Here is an 18,651-nt window from a genome sequence, read left to right as displayed (position 1 = left end):
TTTTTTCTCTTTCCTTTGATATTTTCTCTCTTGGTGCATAGGGGATTGGTGGGCTGTCCCACCAGCCCACTAAGGGCTGGTGTGACCCCCCCAAATACCTATGGGCTTCCCCGGAGTGGGTTGCCCCCCTCCGGTGAACTCCCGGAACCCATTCGTCATTCCCGGTACATTCCCGGTAACTCCGAAAACCTTCCGGTAATCAAATGAGGTCATCCTATATATCAATCTTCGTTTCCGGACCATTCTGGAAACCCTCGTGACGTCCGTGATCTCATCCGGGACTCCGAACAACATTCGGTAACCAACCATATAACTCAAATACGCATAAAACAACGTCGAACCTTAAGTGTGCAGACCCTGCGGGTTCGAGAACTATGTAGACATGACCCGAGAGACTCCTCGGTCAATATCCAATAGCGGGACCTGGATGCCCGTATTGGATCCTACATATTCTACGAAGATCTTATCGTTTGAACCTCAGTGCCAAGGATTCGTATAATCCCGTATGTCATTCCCTTTGTCCTTCGGTATGTTACTTGCCCGAGATTCGATCGTCAGTATCCGCATACCTATTTCAATCTCGTTTACCGGCAAGTCTCTTTACTCGTTCTGTAATACAAGATCCCGCAACTTACACTAAGTTACATTGCTTGCAAGGCTTGTGTGTGATGTTGTATTACCGAGTGGGCCCCGAGATACCTCTCCGTCACACGGAGTGACAAATCCCAGTCTTGATCCATACTAACTCAACTAACACCTTCGGAGATACCTGTAGAGCATCTTTATAGTCACCCAGTTACGTTGTGACGTTTGATACACACAAAGCATTCCTCCGGTGTCAGTGAGTTATATGAGCTCATGGTCATAGGAATAAATACTTGACACGCAGAAAACAGTAGCAACAAAATGACACGATCAACATGCTACGTCTATTAGTTTGGGTCTAGTCCATCACGTGATTCTCCCAATGACGTGATCCAGTTATCAAGCAACAACACCTTGTTCATAATCAGAAGACACTGACTATCATTGATCAACTGGCTAGCCAACTAGAGGCATGCTAGGGACGGTGTTTTGTCTATGTATCCACACATGTAAATGAGTCTTCATTCAATACAATTATAGCATGGATAATAAACTATTATCTTGATACAGGAATTATAATAATAACTATACATTTATTATTGCCTCTAGGGCATAATTCCAACACGTGGAACACTCGGGTTAAGCTTGACGAGCCTAGCATGTGCACACATGGCCTCGGAACACATGAGACCGAAAGGTCGATCATGAATCATATAGATGATATGATTAGCATAGGGATGCTTACCACTGAAACTATACTCAACTCACGTGATGATCGGACTTGAGCTAGTGTAAGTGGATCATGAACCACTCAAGTGACTAGAGAGATGTACTTTTTGAGTGGGAGTTTAGCGAATAATTTGATTAAGTTAAACTCCAATTATCTTGAACATAGTCTAAGTCCACTTTGAATATATTTGTGTTGTAGATCATGGCTCACGCTACAGTCATCCTGAATTTTAATACGTTCCTAGAGAAAGCTAAGTTGAAAGATGATGGAAGCAACTTTGTAGACTGGGCTCGTAATCTTAAGCTAATCTTACAAGCTGGGAAGAAGGATTATGTCCTTAATGCTGCACTAGGAGATGAACCACCCGCCACGGCTGATCAGGATGTTAAGAACGCTTGGTTAGCACATAAGGAGGACTACTCAATAGTTCAATGTGCAGTCTTGTATGGCTTAGAACCGGGACTTCAACGTCGCTTTGAGCGTCATGGAGCATTTGAGATGTTCCAGGAGTTGAAGTTTATCTTTCAGAAGAACGCCTGGATCAAGAGGTATGAGACCTCCGATAAATTCTATGCTTGCAAGATGGAGGAAAACTCGTCTGTCAGTGAACATGTGCTCAAAATGTCTGGGTACTCAAACCGTCTAGCTGAGCTGGGGATTGAACTCCCGCAAGAGGCTATCACTGACAGAATCCTTCAATCACTGCCGCCAAGCTATAAAGGCTTTGTGTTGAACTACAACATGCAAGGGATGAAAAAGTCTCCCGGCGAGTTGTTTGCGATGCTAAAAGTCGCAGAGTCTGAACTCCGTAAAGAGCATCAAGTGTTGATGGTGAATAAGACCACTAGTTTCAAGAGAAACGGCAAAGGCAAGAAGGGTAATTCGAAGAAGAGCGGCAAGCCTGTTGCCAATCCTACGAAGAAACCCAAAGCTGGACCTAAGCCTGAAACGGAGTGTTACTATTGCAAGGGTATGGGTCACTGGAAGCGCAATTGCCCCAAGTATCTGGCAGATAAGAAGGCGGCCAAAGAAAAATCAGGTATATTTGATATACATGTTATTGATGTGTACTTAACCGGCTCTCGTAGTAGTGCCTGGGTATTCGATACCGGTTCTGTTGCTCATATTTGCAACTCGAAACAGGAACTGTGGAATAGACGAAGGCTGGCGAAAGATGAAGTGACGATGCGCGTAGGAAATGGTTCCAAGGTTGACGCAATCGCCGTCGGCACAGTTTCACTTCAGTTACCATCAGGATTGGTGATGAACTTAAATCATTGTTATTTAGTGCCTGCGTTGAGCATGAACATTATATCTGGATCTTGTTTATTGCGAGACGGTTACTCTTTTAAGTCAGAGAATAATGGTTGTTCTATTTCTATGAGTAACATCTTTTATGGTCATGCACCTAATGTGAGAGGATTGTTCATATTGAATCTTGATAACGACACGCATATACATAACATTGAGACCAAAAGAGTTAGAGTTAACAATGATAACGCCATATTTTTGTGGCACTGCCGCTTAGGTCATATTGGTGTAAAGCGCATGAAGAAACTCCATGCTGATGGACTTTTTGGAGTCACTTGACTTTGATTCACTTGACACGTGCGAACCATGCCTCATGGGCAAGATGACTAAGACTCCGTTCTCCGGAACAATGGCGCGTGCAAGTGACTTGTTGGAAATCATACATACCGATGTGTGTGGTCCGATGAGCGTGGAGGCACGCGACGGATATAGTTGTTTTCTCACCTTCACTGACGATTTGAGTAGATATGGTTATGTCTACTTGATGAAACACAAGTCTGAAACATTTGAAAAGTTCAAGCAATTTGAGAGTGAAGTGGAAAATCATCGTAACAAGAAGATCAAGTTCCTACGGTCTGATCGTGGGGGTGAATATCTGAGTTTCGAGTTTGGTACTCACTTAAGACAATGTGGAATTGTTTCACAGTTAACACCGCCTGGAACACCACAGCGTAATGGTGTGTCCGAACGTCGTAATCGTACTCTATTAGAAATGGTGCGATCTATGATGTCTCTTACTGATTTGCCGTTATCGTTTTGGGGTTATGCATTAGAAACAACTGCATTCACTTTAAATAGGGCACCATCAAAATCCGTTGAGACGACACCATACGAACTGTGGTATGGCAAAAGGCCAAAGTTGTCGTTTCTTAAAGTTTGGGGATGTGATGCTTATGTCAAAAAGCTTCAGCCTGAAAAGCTGGAACCCAAAGCGGAAAAGTGCGTCTTCATAGGTTACCCAAAAGAGACAGTTGGGTACACCTTCTATCTCAAATCCGAGGGCAAAGTGTTTATTGCTAAAAATGGAGCTTTTCTCGAGAAGGAGTTTCTCTCGAGAGAATTGAGTGGGAGGAAGATAGAACTTGACGAGGTTGTCGAACCTCTCATCCCTCTGGATGGTGGCGCAGGGCAAGGGGAAACCTCTGTCGTTGCAACGCCGGTTGAGGAGGAAGTTAATGATGATGATCATGAAACTCCAGTTCAAGTTTCTGTCGAACCACGCAGGTCGACGAGACCACGTGCTGCTCCAGAGTGGTACGGTAATCCCGTCTTATCAATCATGTTGTTAGACAACAATGAACCTGCAAATTATGAAGAAGCAATGGTGGGCCCAGATTCCAACAAATGGCTAGAAGCCATGAAGTCCGAGATAGGATCCATGTATGAGAACAAAGTGTGGACTTTGGAGGTACTACCTGAGGGCCGCAAGGCTATTCAGAACAAATGTATCTTTAAGAGGAAGACGGACGCTGACGGCAATGTGACCGTTTATAAAGCTCGACTTGTGGCAAAGGGTTTTTCACAAGTTCAAGGAGTTGACTACGATGAGACATTCTCACCCGTAGCGATGCTTAAGTCCGTCAGAATCATGTTAGCAATAGCTGCATTTTTCGATTATGAAATCTGGCAGATGGATGTCAAAACGGCGTTCCTTAACGGTTTCCTTAAGGAAGAGTTGTATATGATACAACCCGAAGGTTTTGTCGATCCTAAGAATGCTAACAAGGTGTGCAAGCTCCAGCGATCCATTTATGGACTGGTGCAAGCATCTCGGAGTTGGAACAAACGCTTTGATGAGGTGATCAAAGCATTTGGGTTTATACAAGTGGTTGGAGAATCTTGTATTTACAAGAAGGTGAGTGGGAGCTTTGTGGCGTTTCTAATATTATATGTGGATGACATATTGCTGATTGGAAACAACGTGGAGTTTTTAGAGAGCATAAAGGATTACTTAAATAAGAGTTTCTCTATGAAGGACCTAGGAGAAGCTGCTTACATTCTAGGCATTAAGATCTATAGGGATAGATTAAAACGCCTGATAGGACTTTCACAAAGCACATACCTTGATAAAGTTTTGAAGAGGTTCAAAATGGAACAGTCCAAGAAAGGGTTCTTGCCAGTTTTACAAGGTACGAGATTGAGTAAGACTCAGTGCCCAGCAACTGATGAAGATAGAGAGCATATGCGCTCCGTCCCCTATGCTTCAGCCATAGGTTCTATCATGTATGCAATGCTGTGCACTAGACCGGATGTTAGCCTTGCCATAAGTATGGCAGGTAGGTTCCAGAGTAATCCAGGAGTGGATCACTGGACAGCGGTCAAGAATATCCTAAAGTACCTGAAAAGGACTAAGGAGATGTTTCTCGTGTATGGAGGTGACGAAGAGCTCGCCGTAAAAGGTTACGTCGATGCAAGCTTTGACACAGATCCGGACGACTCTAAGTCGCAAACCGGATACGTATTTATTCTTAATGGGGGTGCGGTAAGCTGGTGCACTTCCAAGCAAAGCGTCGTAGCAGATTCTACATGTGAAGCGGAGTACATGGCTGCCTCGGAGGCAGCTAAGGAGGGTGTCTGGACGAAGCAGTTCATGAAGGATCTTGGAGTGGTGCCAAGCGCACTGAATCCAATAACCTTGTTCTGTGACAACACGGGTGCCATTGCCTTAGCAAAGGAACCACGGTTTCACAAGAAGACCAGACACATCAAACGACGCTTCAACCTCATCCGCGACTACGTCGAGGGAGAGGACGTAAATATATGCAAAGTGCACACGGATCTGAATGTAGCAGACCCGCTGACTAAACCTCTTCCACGGCCAAAGCATGATCAACACCAGAACTGTATGGGTGTTAGATTTATTACAATGTAATTCACATGACGATGTGAGGGCTAGATTATTGACTCTAGTGCAAGTGGGAGACTGTTGGAATTATTCCCTAGAGGCAATAATAAATATAGTTATTATTATAATTCATGTATCAAGATAATCGTTCATTATCCATGCTATAATTGTATTGAATGAAGACTCATTTACATGTGTGGATACATAGACAAAACACCGTCCCTAGCAAGCCTCTAGTTGGCTAGCCAGTTGATCAAAGATAGTCAGTGTCTTCTGATTATAAACAAAGTGTCGTTGCTTGATGACTGGATCACGTCATTAGGAGAATCACGTGATGGACTAGACCCAAACTAATAGACGTAGCATGTTGATCGTGTCATTTTGTTGCTACTGTTTTTAGCGTGTCAAGTATTTATTCCTATGACCATGAGATTATATAACTCACTGACACCGGAGGAATGCTTTATGTGTATCAAACGTCGCAACGTAACTGGGTGACTATAAAGATGCTCTACAGGTATCTCCGAAGGTGTTAGTTGAGTTAGTATGGATCAAAACTGGGATTTGTCACTCCGTGTGACGGAGAGGTATCTCGGGGCCCACTCGGTAATGCAACATCACACGCAAGCCTTGCAAGCAATGTGACTTAGTGTAATTTGCGGGATCTTGTATTACGGAACGAGTAAAGAGACTTGCCGGTAAACGAGATTGAAATAGGTATGCGGATACTGACGATCGAATCTCGGGCAAGTAACATACTGAAGGACAAAGGGAATGACATACGGGATTATTTGAATCCTTGGCACTGAGGTTCAAACGATAAGATCTTCGTAGAATATGTAGGATCCAATACGGGCATCCAGGTCCCGCTATTGGATATTGACCGAGGAGTCTCTCGGGTCATGTCTACATAGTTCTCGAACCCGCAGGGTCTGCACACTTAAGGTTCGACGTTGTTTTATGCGTATTTGAGTTATATGGTTGGTTACCGAATGTTGTTCGGAGTCCCGGATGAGATCACGGACGTCACGAGGGTTTCCGGAATGGTCCGGAAACGAAGATTGATATATAGGATGACCTCATTTGATTACCGGAAGGTTTTCGGAGTTACCGGGAATGTACTGGGAATGACGAATGGGTTCCGGGAGTTCACCGGAGGGGGCAACCCACCCCGGGGAAGCCCATAGGCCTTGAGGGTGGCACACCAGCCCTTAGTGGGCTGGTGGGACAGCCCAAAAGGGCCTATGCGTCTAGGAAAGAAAATCAAAGAGAAAAGAAAAAAAAAAAGAGGAGGTGGGAAGGGAAGGAAGGACTCCCACCCACCAAACCAAGTCCAACTCGGTTTGGGGGGGGAGCCTTCCCCCCTTGGCTCGGCCGACCCCCTTGGGGCTCCTTGAGCCCCAAGGCAAGGTCCCCTCCCTCCCACCTATATATACGGAGGTTTTAGGGCTGATTTGAGACGACTTTTCCACGGCAGCCCGACCACATACCTCCACGATTTTTCCTCTAGATCGCGTTTCTGCGGAGCTCGGGCGGAGCCCTCCTGAGACAAGGTCATCACCAACCTCTGGAGCGCCGTCACGCTGCCGGAGAACTCTTCTACCTCTTCGTCTCTCTTGCTGGATCAAGAAGGCCGAGATCATCGTCGAGCTGTACGTGTGCTGAACGCGGAGGTGCCGTCCGTTCGGTACTAGATCGTGGGACTGATCGCGAGATTGTTCGCGGGGCGGATCGAGGGACGTGAGGACGTTCCACTACATCAACCGCGTTCACTAACGCTTCTGTTGTACGATCTACAAGGGTACGTAGATCACTCATCCCCTCTCGTAGATGGATATCACCATGATAGGTCTTCGTGCGCGTAGGAAATTTTTGTTTCCCATGCGACGTTCCCCAACATCACTTTGGAGGGGAGTTCATCTGTATCGTCCCCTCTCATGATTATGTCGGGGGGAGATACTGCAATGTCTGTGGTTGAGAGGGATAAGTTGTCACTGCCTGAGTTGAAGGGATTTTTAGCTGATCATTTGACACTGAAAGAGAGCATGAAATTGTACTTTCTTATGCGAGGGAGAGATTTGGTTAATGGATTATTGTTTCTATATACTGATGAAGGTTGCATGAAGATGTCAGATCACATTACAGATGCAGGGGTTGCTGACATCCATGTGGAGTACAATGGTGAGAAAGATGATGCAGATGAGGAAGATAGTGGCTCTGATTTTGAAGAAGATGAATTGCATGACTTAATGAACAATGGCAGTGAGGGTGAACCAGATGCAGTTATCACTGCAGAAGAAGAAGATGTTATCCTGGTTCCAAATGAAAGTGGAGTGGTTACTCAAGTGATCCAAAGCCCTGTGAAGCATAATTTCAGGACTGAAGATCTTTCCCAATGTTCTCAAGTAGTCAATTCATCTCAGCCAGTTGTTGCTAGCCAAACTATACCTCCAATTCCAGAAGTTGTCGAAAATGGTGAAGACTGTGAGGATTCAGATGACCCTGATTATGTGGCACATACTGATGATAGTGGGGAAGAATCAGATGTGGTTGAGCTGAGAAAGCATGCCAGAAAATTCAAGAAGAAGATGAAAGCTTCAGAAATTTGGTTTGCAAAGGAGTCATCAGGTCCAGTTCCTATTGAGCTAGTGGCTAATGTTGAAGAAGTTGTACAAGACATGGAGTTTCAGTCCGCTAATGAGGACTACTCTTATGATGAAGATGAATATGGCCAGAGGTGAGAAGGAACAACCAGTACATTAGGTTTAATCCTGAATCCGAAATTCCCCAATTTAGTTTGGGAATGGTTTTCAAAAGCAAGCATCAGTTGGTGAAAGCAGTGAAGAGGTATGGGCTTGCTACTAAAAGGAGCATCTCTTTATTGAAATCTGAGGAGCAGAGGGTGAGAGCTAAATGTGACTGGCCTAATTGCCCATGGATGTTGTATGCAACAAAGACAAGTAGATGTTCTATATTTCAAATAATCACCATTGAAGATGAACATCACTGCACACAAAACAGAGAGAATAAGCTTGTTACTGCCAAGGTGATTGCAAAAAGGTATGAGCACATCATCATAGCCAATCCACTTTGGAAAATTGACAACATTAAAGCCACAGTGTTGAAAGACATGTTTGTTGATGTGTCAGTTTCAAAATGCAAGGCAGCAAAGAAAATTGTTCTGGATAAGCTCATGTGTGGGATGAAAAGTGAGTACACAAAGGTATTTGACTAGCAATTGGAACTGCTAAGGAGCAACCCTGGCAGTACAGTAGCCATAACCTTAGATCCAACAGATATGGAACATAATATATTTTAGCAGTACTATGTTTGCTTCCATGCAATGAAGCAAGACTTTAAAGCAGGGTGCAGGATGGTCATTGGACTAGATGGTTGTTTTTTTAAGGGAGCTTGTCAAGGTGAACTATTGGCTGCAATTGGAAGGGATGCTAATAATCAAATGTATCCACTGGCTTGGGCAGTGATTGAGAAAGAGACCAATGATAGTCGGAAGTGGTTCATTGCACTGTTTGATCAAAGACTTGGATATCAATGACCAAGGAGCAGGATGGGTCTTTATTTCTGACCAGCAGAAGGGATTGATCAACAGCATGAGGGACTATTTACCCAAAGCAGAGCATAGAATGTGTGCTAGACACATTTATGCCAACTAGAGGAAGAAGCACAAGGACCATGGTTCCAGAAAAGATTTTGGGCAATTGCTAAGTCTGCTAATAGAGAAGATTTTAATTACAACAAGGCCAAGCTTGCACAACTCACTCCAGAAGGTGCTAAAGACTTCATGAGGACAGAGCCAAAGCATTGGGCTAGGGCATTTTTCCCAGCTGGAGCAAACTGTGAATCTGTTGATAACAATCTTTGTGAGTCATTCAACAATGCCATTATAGAAGCAAGGTTCCATCCCATTATCTCACAACAAGAAATGATTAGAAAGAAGGTGTATATCAGAGTGCAAGAGCAAAGATCCAAAAGTGCAAAATGGAAGGGTAAAATTTGCCCCAATATTTTGAGGAAATTGAATGTCAATATTAAGATGACACGGTATGTTGAGGTGCTATGGAATGGCAAGGAGGGCTTTGAGGTGAGACACATGGAAGGGAGAAGAAAACAATATACAATGAATCTTGAAAGGAGGAACTGCACTTGTGGTTATTTTCAGCTGACAGACCTGCCTTGTTGTCATGCCATTGCAGCTATCTACAAGAGTGGAAGGAATATAGAGGAGCACCCAACAATTCACGCAAAAATGGTGTCGTTGGGTCGTGATGCCAGTCGACGAAGCCATGCTGTTCAGTTCATGACAGAAAAATTTAGAGATTCAGACGAAGAAAAATTCAGAGATCCAGACAAACAAAACATGCGAGGAATCAAGCATACCTGAGTATCTACGCAGGAATAGTATCTCCTACCAGGGTTCGCTGGACTCCAGAAGATCCACCGCGACGCCTTCCCGCTGCACTGGCCGCATTTCCTTGTCGGCTCTTACCCCATCGGTGGCTCCCGATACGGAACCGGAGACCTTGTAGCCACGCTTCTCCTTCGAAGGCCTCCGCCGTGAGAAGAAGCCGACGAAGTACGAGAGGAAAAAAGACATGGTGGTTGGTGGCAGCGCCGCCGCCTCTCCTTTTATCGCAGTCGTCGGGAGGAACCCTAGCCCTGTTCCCCACCGCACGCTTCTACCAAAAAGAGAAAGATGGGGAGAGAGGGCCCACGATAGTGTACTTAAGAAGCAAACCCGGGCTCAGGTGGTGCCACATCAACAAATCCTCTCATCAGAGCTTAAACATCCAGGATTAGAGAGTTGGGGGTGCCGATTTTCGGGATTTGGAGGTTTGGGTTCTAAACCCACGATGCCTACCAGTTGAGGTTTAAAAGGGACTTTACTCCCGCTGTCACGTTTTTTTTTCATGAGACAAATCCACTGTCACGTGCCCCGTTGCCTCGTTATCGAGGCGACGTGTCCGTTTCACGTTCACACGAGCGGTCGAGCCGCGCCACTGACCACCCCCAGACGATTAGGTAGGCTCCTGCCCAGCCGATTTGGCAGCAGTATACTCCTGCCAACCCAAGCACGTCAATCACGACAGCCAGCCCAAATTCCTAGCGGCAGCAGCCGAGCGCCGGGAGCGAGCAAGATGGCGGCGGCGGCTGTCGCGGCGCGGGCGTACGAGGCGGCGGCGCGGGCGTACGAGGCGGCGGCGCGGTCCGCTCTGGCGGCACTGGAGCGCAACCTCCTGCCCGACGCGGTCACCCGGCGGCTCACGCGCCTCCTGCTCGCGCAGCGCCTCCGCCTCGGCTACCTCCCCTCCGCGCCGCTCCAGCTGCAGGACCTCCTCCTCTTCGCTCACTGTACGCACCGCCCCCGCCCGCCCAAATGCAGTTTCCTTCACTCTCGCTGGTCACTGCGCTGCCATTCTAATCTCTGCAAATATTATCCGAATATCTGGGTGAACACCCGGTAGCAAACAAAAATCCCCAGGGAAACACCTGGTAGAAGTTGCCAGTAGATCTACTACATTCCGTAATTTCTCTGAAAATTCGAACAAAAAAATTGTGCCTGGGCACTGTTCTGTTCTGCCTGACTTACCATGCAAGTAATTCCTCAGTTTAGATGTGAATACGTTTTGTTTAGTTCTGCTATTGGTTGATTGTGAGTCTGATTCCTCTGCTGCTACTTGCCAGTGTGGTGACGTTCTAGAATTTGGTTTCTGTTTGCAGCACTTGAAGGCATGCCCATTGCCATTGAAACGGACACAGCCAAAACCCAGCACTACGAGTTGCCGACCACATTCTTCAAGCTAGTGCTCGGAAAAAACCTCAAATACAGGTTTGTGCTTCATGGCGAGATAACTGAATCTTATAATTTTATACTCCCTCCGTCTCAGAATAAATGTCTCAACTTTGTACTAGCTCGTTTGTACTAGCTCTATTACAAAGTTGTACTAAGCTTGAGACAGTTATTTTGAGACGGAGGGAGTACATGAGTAAAAGCTACTGGTTTAGCATGCATCTTGTGCTTCGTTTGTTAATTCACATACATGCTCCATAATTTTCCAGTTCATGTTACTTCCCTGATGATTCAAGCACCCTTGAAGATGCTGAGGTTGCAATGCTGGAGTTGTATTGCCAGAGGGCGCAGCTGCAGGATGGCCAAAGCATCCTTGATGTTGGATGTGGATGGGGATCCCTCTCTGTATACATAGCAAAGAAATATAGGAACTGCAATATTACAGGGATATGCAACTCAACAACTCAAAAGGCTTTTATAGAAGAGCACTGTAGGTAAGTGCAACCGTTTTATTGCGAGAGGGCCTGATGAGTGCATTCTTTTGCCATGTAGTGACCATTTTATATTCCTTGTGATCATTTTTAAAGTTTGCACAAGAGCATATTGATGACAGCTCAATTTGATTTCATTTTGATCATGTTCATATGTCACTTACTAGTTTCATAATTTTCTAGTTATTTCAAATACTAATGGAAATGATCATTCGCATGCATCAACCATTCAACCTTCGATATGCTAGACATGCTGACAGAATTGTTACCACCATTTGGCCCCATGATTTCGATGGTCCTGCAGTAAATACTTCGTTTCTGGTACAGGGAAAATGAGCTATCCAATGTTGAGATAATTGTAGCAGACATCAGCAAGTTTGAGATGGAGCGTTCTTTTGACAGGATCATATCCATAGAGATGTTTGAGGTATAACTTAACTTTGAATTTTCTGTAGTTTCGACCCTTATAATAATTCCTTAAGGTAAAGGAGTGTTTGTAATGGGCCTGTTACGCAGCACATGAAAAACTACAAGGCACTTCTTAAGAAGATATCCAGATGGATGAAAGAGGATTCCTTATTGTTTGTTCACTACTTCTGCCACAAGACATTTGCGTATCACTTCGAGGTACTTTAAGAATCCTGCATTTTGACAAGTCATTTGGTCTTGGCTACATCAGAAATAGCTTTCCCATCACACGGATCATGGTACTACCTCTTATATTTGTAGCTCCATTTGTATTCGTTGACATATATGTAAAGTTCACTTCTTACCAATCTCGTTCCTACTGATAGTGATAGAAGTTCCTTGCGGCATTTTTTTTTTCATTACTAACACTCACGAGTGTCCTTAGAACTCTTATTCGCTTCTGTGAAAGTGAAATAAGTTCGCCTCTTGTACTGAACTAGACTCATTAAGTTATTGTTGAGAACTGTATCACTATAAATGTATCTGTAGTGTAAATCTCATGTGAACTGAGGCATCACATTTTCAACAGGACAAGAATGATGATGATTGGATCACAAGGTATTTCTTCACTGGAGGAACAATGCCATCAGCAAACCTCCTTCTCTACTTTCAGGTTAGTACCTAACGGATTGTTCCTCTTGAGCAGGCTACTTCTATCTTCCCTAGCCAAATATGAATGTTAGTTAGTTGGCCACTGATCAAACATGAATATTGATATTCACTTACTATAATTTTGCAGGAAGATGTATCTGTGGTCAATCATTGGCTTGTCAGTGGCACACATTATGCTAGAACTAGGTATGCCTTTCCTTAGTTTCAAAGTATTGTATCCCTTTTACTTAATGTGTTTCGACATGATTCTGTATGAGCTTAATTGATTAGGTAGGAAATGCAAAATAACATTATAAACCTTGATATCAAAGTGAAAATGCTACGCGATGAACTGTGAATTAATTGTTGGAGAATTTCCTGGTTTGCATTTGGCTACTGATGCAAAACGAAACTTCATTGTTGTCTAGAGTTTATACAATATAATGACACGGTATGCTAATTTTGTATGCGATGTCTACCTGTAGTGAGGAGTGGCTGAAACGTATGGACAGGAACATCGCTACCATAAGGCCAATCTTTGAGAAGACTTATGGGAGAGAATCAGCTACCAAATGGATAGCTTATTGGAGGACGTTCTTCATCTCAGTCGCCGAACTTTTCGGATATAACAATGGTGATGAATGGATGGTTGCACATCACCTGTTCCGAAAGAAGTAGAAGTACTGCTGAACATTTCTGGAGCAAAGTAGAATTGTATGTTGAGAAACATCCATCGTGCAGGTTGTACCTAGTAATATATTTTTTCTGTGTTGAGCGGTTATCCTCCTTGAATAAAATTGTACCTCAGTGTTCTGGTACTTCAGCATTGACGCTGGCAATATAAAATATTTTCTTATCTAAATGGTTTATAAAAGATTTACAATTTCCAAGCGAGAGAAACAACAAATTTGTATCCCGAAAGATATATGTGATCTTGGAGAGTATTCCAGGCCAAGAGTTCAGGTAGTCAGCAGCAACGTCGAAACTCAAAACCATAGTCACACAATAGCACTTGGGTGCATCAGATTCAGTAGTTATTTCAGGAAGCCATTTAGGCTGTACCTGCTCTGAATGGAAGACAAGATGAATCACCTAAAGAACCAAATCTTCCTGCTACTAAGATATACAACTATCTCCTACAGTACTTTATGAAGTGGAGCCAAAAAAACAATTTAACCAAAAATCATCTAGATTTGACAGGAAACAACTGTCATCTAGATGACCGCTTCCATTGCTGGATCGCTTCATGCAAGGAATGGCTGGGAATTATGGTCAGGCTCGGAAGCATGCCTTTCGTAATTGGGGAGATCGTGTGTTTCTCGAACCAAGCTTCGATCGCCCTTCGCTCGTAGGTATGACCATCAGCAGCAACACTCGGATCGTCCATTATCTCCTGTGTCGAAATTATCTCTTAAGCCAGAGTGACAGTTGAACTGACAGCTATTTTACGTAGAGAATTTTACCTGCGATATAGGGCAGATGAAGTGGCTTGGCACAACTGCGTTTGGACTCCTAAACTTCCGAGAGCTGGTAACCCTGCTTAGAATATTTTCGAGCTCTGGAAGCACCTCTTGCTCGAGATCAGGCCTGTCCCTGCATCTCAGCGCCGTACAGTGCAGCCCCAGTTTTGCCAGCATCTCCGCCTCAGCGATTGGCCAATCATTCAGAGATATGTCGAGGATATCAGGAAATGTGCCCTTTCGGATGGCCTCTTCTGCGCTAAGTATTAGCCCATTCGGACGCTTGCCAGTTAGTAGCTGGAGAATGATAATCCCCAAAGCGAAAAGATCTGATTTCGGACGAACTGTCCCAGTTAACTGGTACTCAGGGTCCATGTAATACATTGTGCCGGCAATGACAGTGTCGTCTCTGTATTCTGTGAAACCATCTGGCGCTAGATCTGATATGAGCTTCGCGAAACCTACGTCGCCTATTTTGCTTACATAGTTCTTGTCCAGCAAGATATTTCCAGGCTTGAGATCACGATGCACAATCGGCTCGGGCTTCGTTCCATGCAAGAATGCAAGCCCACGAGCTACCTCACAAATAATTTGGAAGCGCAGAGACCAATGGAGTGGTTGGCGCCCTTCGTTGTCGATAAGTTGATCTTCCAGACTTCCGTTCTCCATGTATTCATATACAAGACATCCAATTTCAGGACAAAACCCAAGCAACAAAACTAGGTTGGGATGGTGAAGTCGGCCGAGAATGTCAACCTGCATCATGTGGAAACAATCAAATCATTTAATAAATGCCCCATCGGTAATAGAAATATATTAAATCAAATTACATTGACCCACTGTTTATGGGTATTAACAACACAGTAAAAATGTTATGAGATTTACTAGGAGACGCGTAAAAGAAATATACATCGGAGTACCTCTTTAAAGAACTCATCAATCTTGCCACGGGAATCTTGCTGGATAACCTTGACAGCTACTTCAGTGTGATCAAGGGTGCACCTGTATACAATCCCATAGCCTCCCTCACCGATCTTTTTTGCATCAGAGAAGTTCTCGGTGGCGAGCTCTATTTCATGTCTCGAGTAGCGCCTGCAACTTTTGCCTGTCGACAGAAGAGCACCCAGAACCTTTGCCTTCTCTGTAGTCGCCATGTTGGTTACAGTTTCAGCATTGTGCTTGGAATAAGCCTCACGAGTGAATGCCTTTTTCACCATCTCAGCTTCTTCAGTAGCTCTGAAATGTTTGTTTTTCTCCGGTGCAGCTTTCTGTTTGAAAAAATCCTCCTGCTGTAGTGCATCTTGCACTTTCTGCAAATCTTCACTACACCCATTAGAAAGCACCTGGATCTGAAACATCATAATGTAATGGATAAGGACTGAGTAAAAGCTTCCCTCGGAATGGAAAATGACCGAATGCAAAGCGTAGTGTATGCATAGTAGCAACTAACTTAGGGGATTAGTATCAACCTTCCAAGTAGGAGATGGGGCAAATGTGAATAAAATGTCACTCCATGAAGCACATGGCAGCCAGCTTTATTGATTAGCATTACCAAATAACATTTTAAGGCACCAGATAGTACAGTAGCTAAAGATATACAACAGCCATCACAAGAATTTAACCTTAGCTTGGAATGAGATATTTGTAGGTTTATCATATATCACTAACCTTTTTCTTAGCATGGACGTGATTTTCACAAGCTTCGACATACATCATCGGTGTATCCTGGTACTCCTTCCTCGGTTTTGCTACTTCATCTATACGTCGAGACTGTAATCATGACAGCAACGAAAATCAGGCATTCTCAAAAATACATGCCAGCTCACAATTACCGGTATTAATGTCAGAAAATCAGGAAGCCAAAATCACATAGTAACTGGAAACAGCTCTAACCTCTTCAGTAGAACTTAAGGAGACACAAGGAAATTCCTTCAACTGGCCAATGGCGTCAAAATCTGTGTCTCCTGTTCGCCCTGGTGTCTTTCGACATACTCTTCCAAACAGACGTCTTCTAAGACTTTCTGAACTTTGAGCAGCACTTGCAGAAAAGCTAAGGGAACTGCGGGCTTGAGAGGACGAGTCAGAACTAGTAACTTCAGAAGATTTTGGTGTGTTCACATTAGGAAGGTCGTGCAATGATTGTTTGTCTTGCAACTGGCTCCTCAGTCTTAGGGCAAATTCTCTATGACTAACTGACTCAATCTTTAAGTAAGTATTTGAATCTGTAAAAACGCATGTGTTTAAGAACAAAATGTGTTCCTTACCATTCCAATGGTAAAAGTGAACAGATAGGGAGGTAACGAAAAAAGAGAAATAGAGCAAAACATACTGTCTGCTTGAGTCTGATTCACAAGTTTTATAGTTAATCTGTGCCGCGACACGATAAATACATTGCAAGAACATGGCATGGCTTTTAAGACAGTATTGGGCAAATCTTGGAGCCATAATATCCTGAAAAGATAACAGTGCTAGCATTTAAAACATCTTGGAGATTTGGCACAACTGGCTTGAAACTTGAACGTGCTAAAGAAAGTCCATACATAAACAGAGATGCTCATAAGTTTAACTTTGATTCAGCCATGAAATAATATAGTGATGCGGTTATGAAACTGCATGCAGGAATTCTATAGATTCAGGAAGCACAGCGCACAGCATGGCAGGTATGACCTTTAAATGGTGGAGTCTAGAGAGCTACAAGCCCTTATAGGAGTTGGAACTACATCAGTGGCTAATAGCCAAAGGAAAAAAGTTAAGCACGGGGAAAAAGTAGACCATGCTATCACTCGGCAAACACAAGTACTAGTTTGAGCACATATTAGTCGTGCCACCCTCTACAACATAAACAGAAACCAGCTGCCAATCATCGAATCTGCATGCGACATCCACTAATTTTGTTTTAGAAATATGTCATGAGAGCAGAGCCGCAGAGGTAGAGAATGATCAACCTTGTAAAAGAGAAATAGAGAATGATAAGGATGACCCTTTCACTACACTAGAATATCCCCCTCAAATTCTTCCTAAGAGATGAGACCATTGGGACTAAATAGCACACAAAACTCAAATACAAAACAAACCCAGATGCATATGCTGACAATCAATGAGGTACATAACAGGGACCAATCAACATGAACAGGATTGTCGTTGCTGCTACAAATCTTACCAACACACATTTTGCAAACTATCCTACAGTATTTTGGTCCAGACATAGTTCAGTCTCTATAAACAGAAACTAAGTTTGTAGTTTTGTACGCACGTGGATCAGTGGATGGATGCATCTATCTACCTTTCTGATGCCAAATGAGTAACAGGAAAGAGTGAGGCAAGTCACCATCCACAAAAGGGACTCACCCCTTTCTGCTCCCTGCACTATCTTACATTTCCGATTCCTCTTTTGGGGGAAAGCTAAACAAGTAGAGTAGCAACAACTATCCAGAATTCCAGATTCGTTGGGTTCTCAAAAGCGAAATTCTGGCCTTTTCTGAAGTGGAAAATATATACTGTACCTCCGGAACCAGCTCAAGGTGGCGGATCCGAGCACGAGGTTGCGGACGCCGGACTCCGCCGCGTACCTGGCCAGCGCCTCCGCGACGCTGTGCCCCTCCAGAACCACCGTCTCCACCTGCACGCACGCACGCACGCTCGCTCGAATTCAGACACGAGCAGATGGATCAGAACCACTGAGCTAGGCGGCTAGCAGGTGCGCCGAAGAAGGGAAGATTGTCGAGGAGAGGACTGACGGTTTTGCTGCCGAAGAGGCGGCGGAAGGGGAGGAAGACGTCCTGCGCGCGCGCCCTCCGGTCCTGCGAGAACATCTCCACCACCCCCGCAGCCATCCTCTCCACCGGCACCTGCTCCCCCGCTGCACCGCACGCGCAGGGCCACAACAACAACAAAAAACACCTCAGCTCGCCGTTGATGATCTCCACCGCACCGCGCGAACCCGAATCGAGGGGGAGAGGGGCGGCGAGGCCAACTTACTGGGGGTGGGGACGAAGGCGAGGGGCGGGATGACGTGGACGAGCGCGACGCGGCCGGGGGCGGCGGCTGCCCACCTGGCGGCCCGGCGGCTGGCGCGGCCGTCCCGGCGCACGGCCACCGCCACAGCCAGGGGGTCACCCGAGGACGCCATGCCGCGCGGCAGCCGGTGGCGGAGAAGGAAGAGGAAGAGGAGTCGAGGTTCTTGGCGGTGGCTGCCTAGTCAACTAAGCAATCAAGTCAGCAACAACCACTCGGCCGCGCTGGATTCGGCGGGGAGCGTAACGACCAGCTTTCTCCGTGCTCTGATCTGAGTCTGAGAGAGTGAGGGGTGGCTTCGGCCTTCGGTTGAATGGTGCCAAAAGAAAAACTGATTTCAAAACCAA

General features: G+C 44.9%; 2 protein-coding genes across 2 annotated transcripts; one reads left to right on the top strand and one right to left on the bottom strand.

Moving 5' to 3' along the window:
• Window positions 1-10,472: 10,472 nt before the first annotated feature.
• On the top strand, window positions 10,473-13,686 carry LOC123412961 ((S)-coclaurine N-methyltransferase-like). The gene is made up of 8 exons (XM_045105914.1): window positions 10,473-10,841; window positions 11,211-11,319; window positions 11,550-11,774; window positions 12,099-12,198; window positions 12,288-12,398; window positions 12,769-12,852; window positions 12,979-13,037; window positions 13,316-13,686. The coding sequence occupies exons 1-8, from the start codon at window positions 10,628-10,630 to the stop codon at window positions 13,506-13,508; spliced, it is 1,095 nt and encodes a 364-aa protein (XP_044961849.1). The 5' UTR covers window positions 10,473-10,627; the 3' UTR covers window positions 13,509-13,686.
• A 102-nt stretch (window positions 13,687-13,788) lies between these two features.
• Window positions 13,789-18,619, bottom strand: LOC123412959 (U-box domain-containing protein 34-like). The gene is made up of 9 exons (XM_045105913.1): window positions 18,269-18,619; window positions 18,028-18,149; window positions 17,794-17,909; window positions 16,620-16,741; window positions 16,184-16,512; window positions 15,959-16,060; window positions 15,211-15,639; window positions 14,294-15,046; window positions 13,789-14,223 (listed from the first exon to the last, which is right to left on the bottom strand). The coding sequence occupies exons 1-9, from the start codon at window positions 18,417-18,419 to the stop codon at window positions 14,041-14,043; spliced, it is 2,307 nt and encodes a 768-aa protein (XP_044961848.1). The 5' UTR covers window positions 18,420-18,619; the 3' UTR covers window positions 13,789-14,040.
• Between the last annotated feature and the right edge of the window lie 32 nt (window positions 18,620-18,651).

Source organism: Hordeum vulgare, chromosome 7H, assembly GCF_904849725.1.
Source record: "Hordeum vulgare subsp. vulgare chromosome 7H, MorexV3_pseudomolecules_assembly, whole genome shotgun sequence".
NCBI lineage: Eukaryota > Viridiplantae > Streptophyta > Magnoliopsida > Poales > Poaceae > Hordeum > Hordeum vulgare.
The sequence above is the reverse complement of the archived record's forward strand: the minus strand, read 5'-3'. Positions and strand labels throughout refer to the sequence as shown.

Coding starts and splice junctions, on each gene's coding strand:
- LOC123412959 (XM_045105913.1), bottom strand. CDS start 18,419: ATGGCGTCCTCGGGTGACCCCCTGGCTGTGGCGGTGGCCGTGCGCCGG. Junction 17,910..18,027: donor GCCTCTTCGGCAGCAAAACC/GTCAGTCCTCTC, acceptor GCGTGCGTGCAG/GTGGAGACGGTGGTTCTGGA. Junction 14,224..14,293: donor TCATCTGCCCTATATCGCAG/GTAAAATTCTCT, acceptor ATTTCGACACAG/GAGATAATGGACGATCCGAG.
- LOC123412961 (XM_045105914.1), top strand. CDS start 10,628: ATGGCGGCGGCGGCTGTCGCGGCGCGGGCGTACGAGGCGGCGGCGCGG. Junction 12,853..12,978: donor ACCTCCTTCTCTACTTTCAG/GTTAGTACCTAA, acceptor ATAATTTTGCAG/GAAGATGTATCTGTGGTCAA. Junction 13,038..13,315: donor ACACATTATGCTAGAACTAG/GTATGCCTTTCC, acceptor GTCTACCTGTAG/TGAGGAGTGGCTGAAACGTA.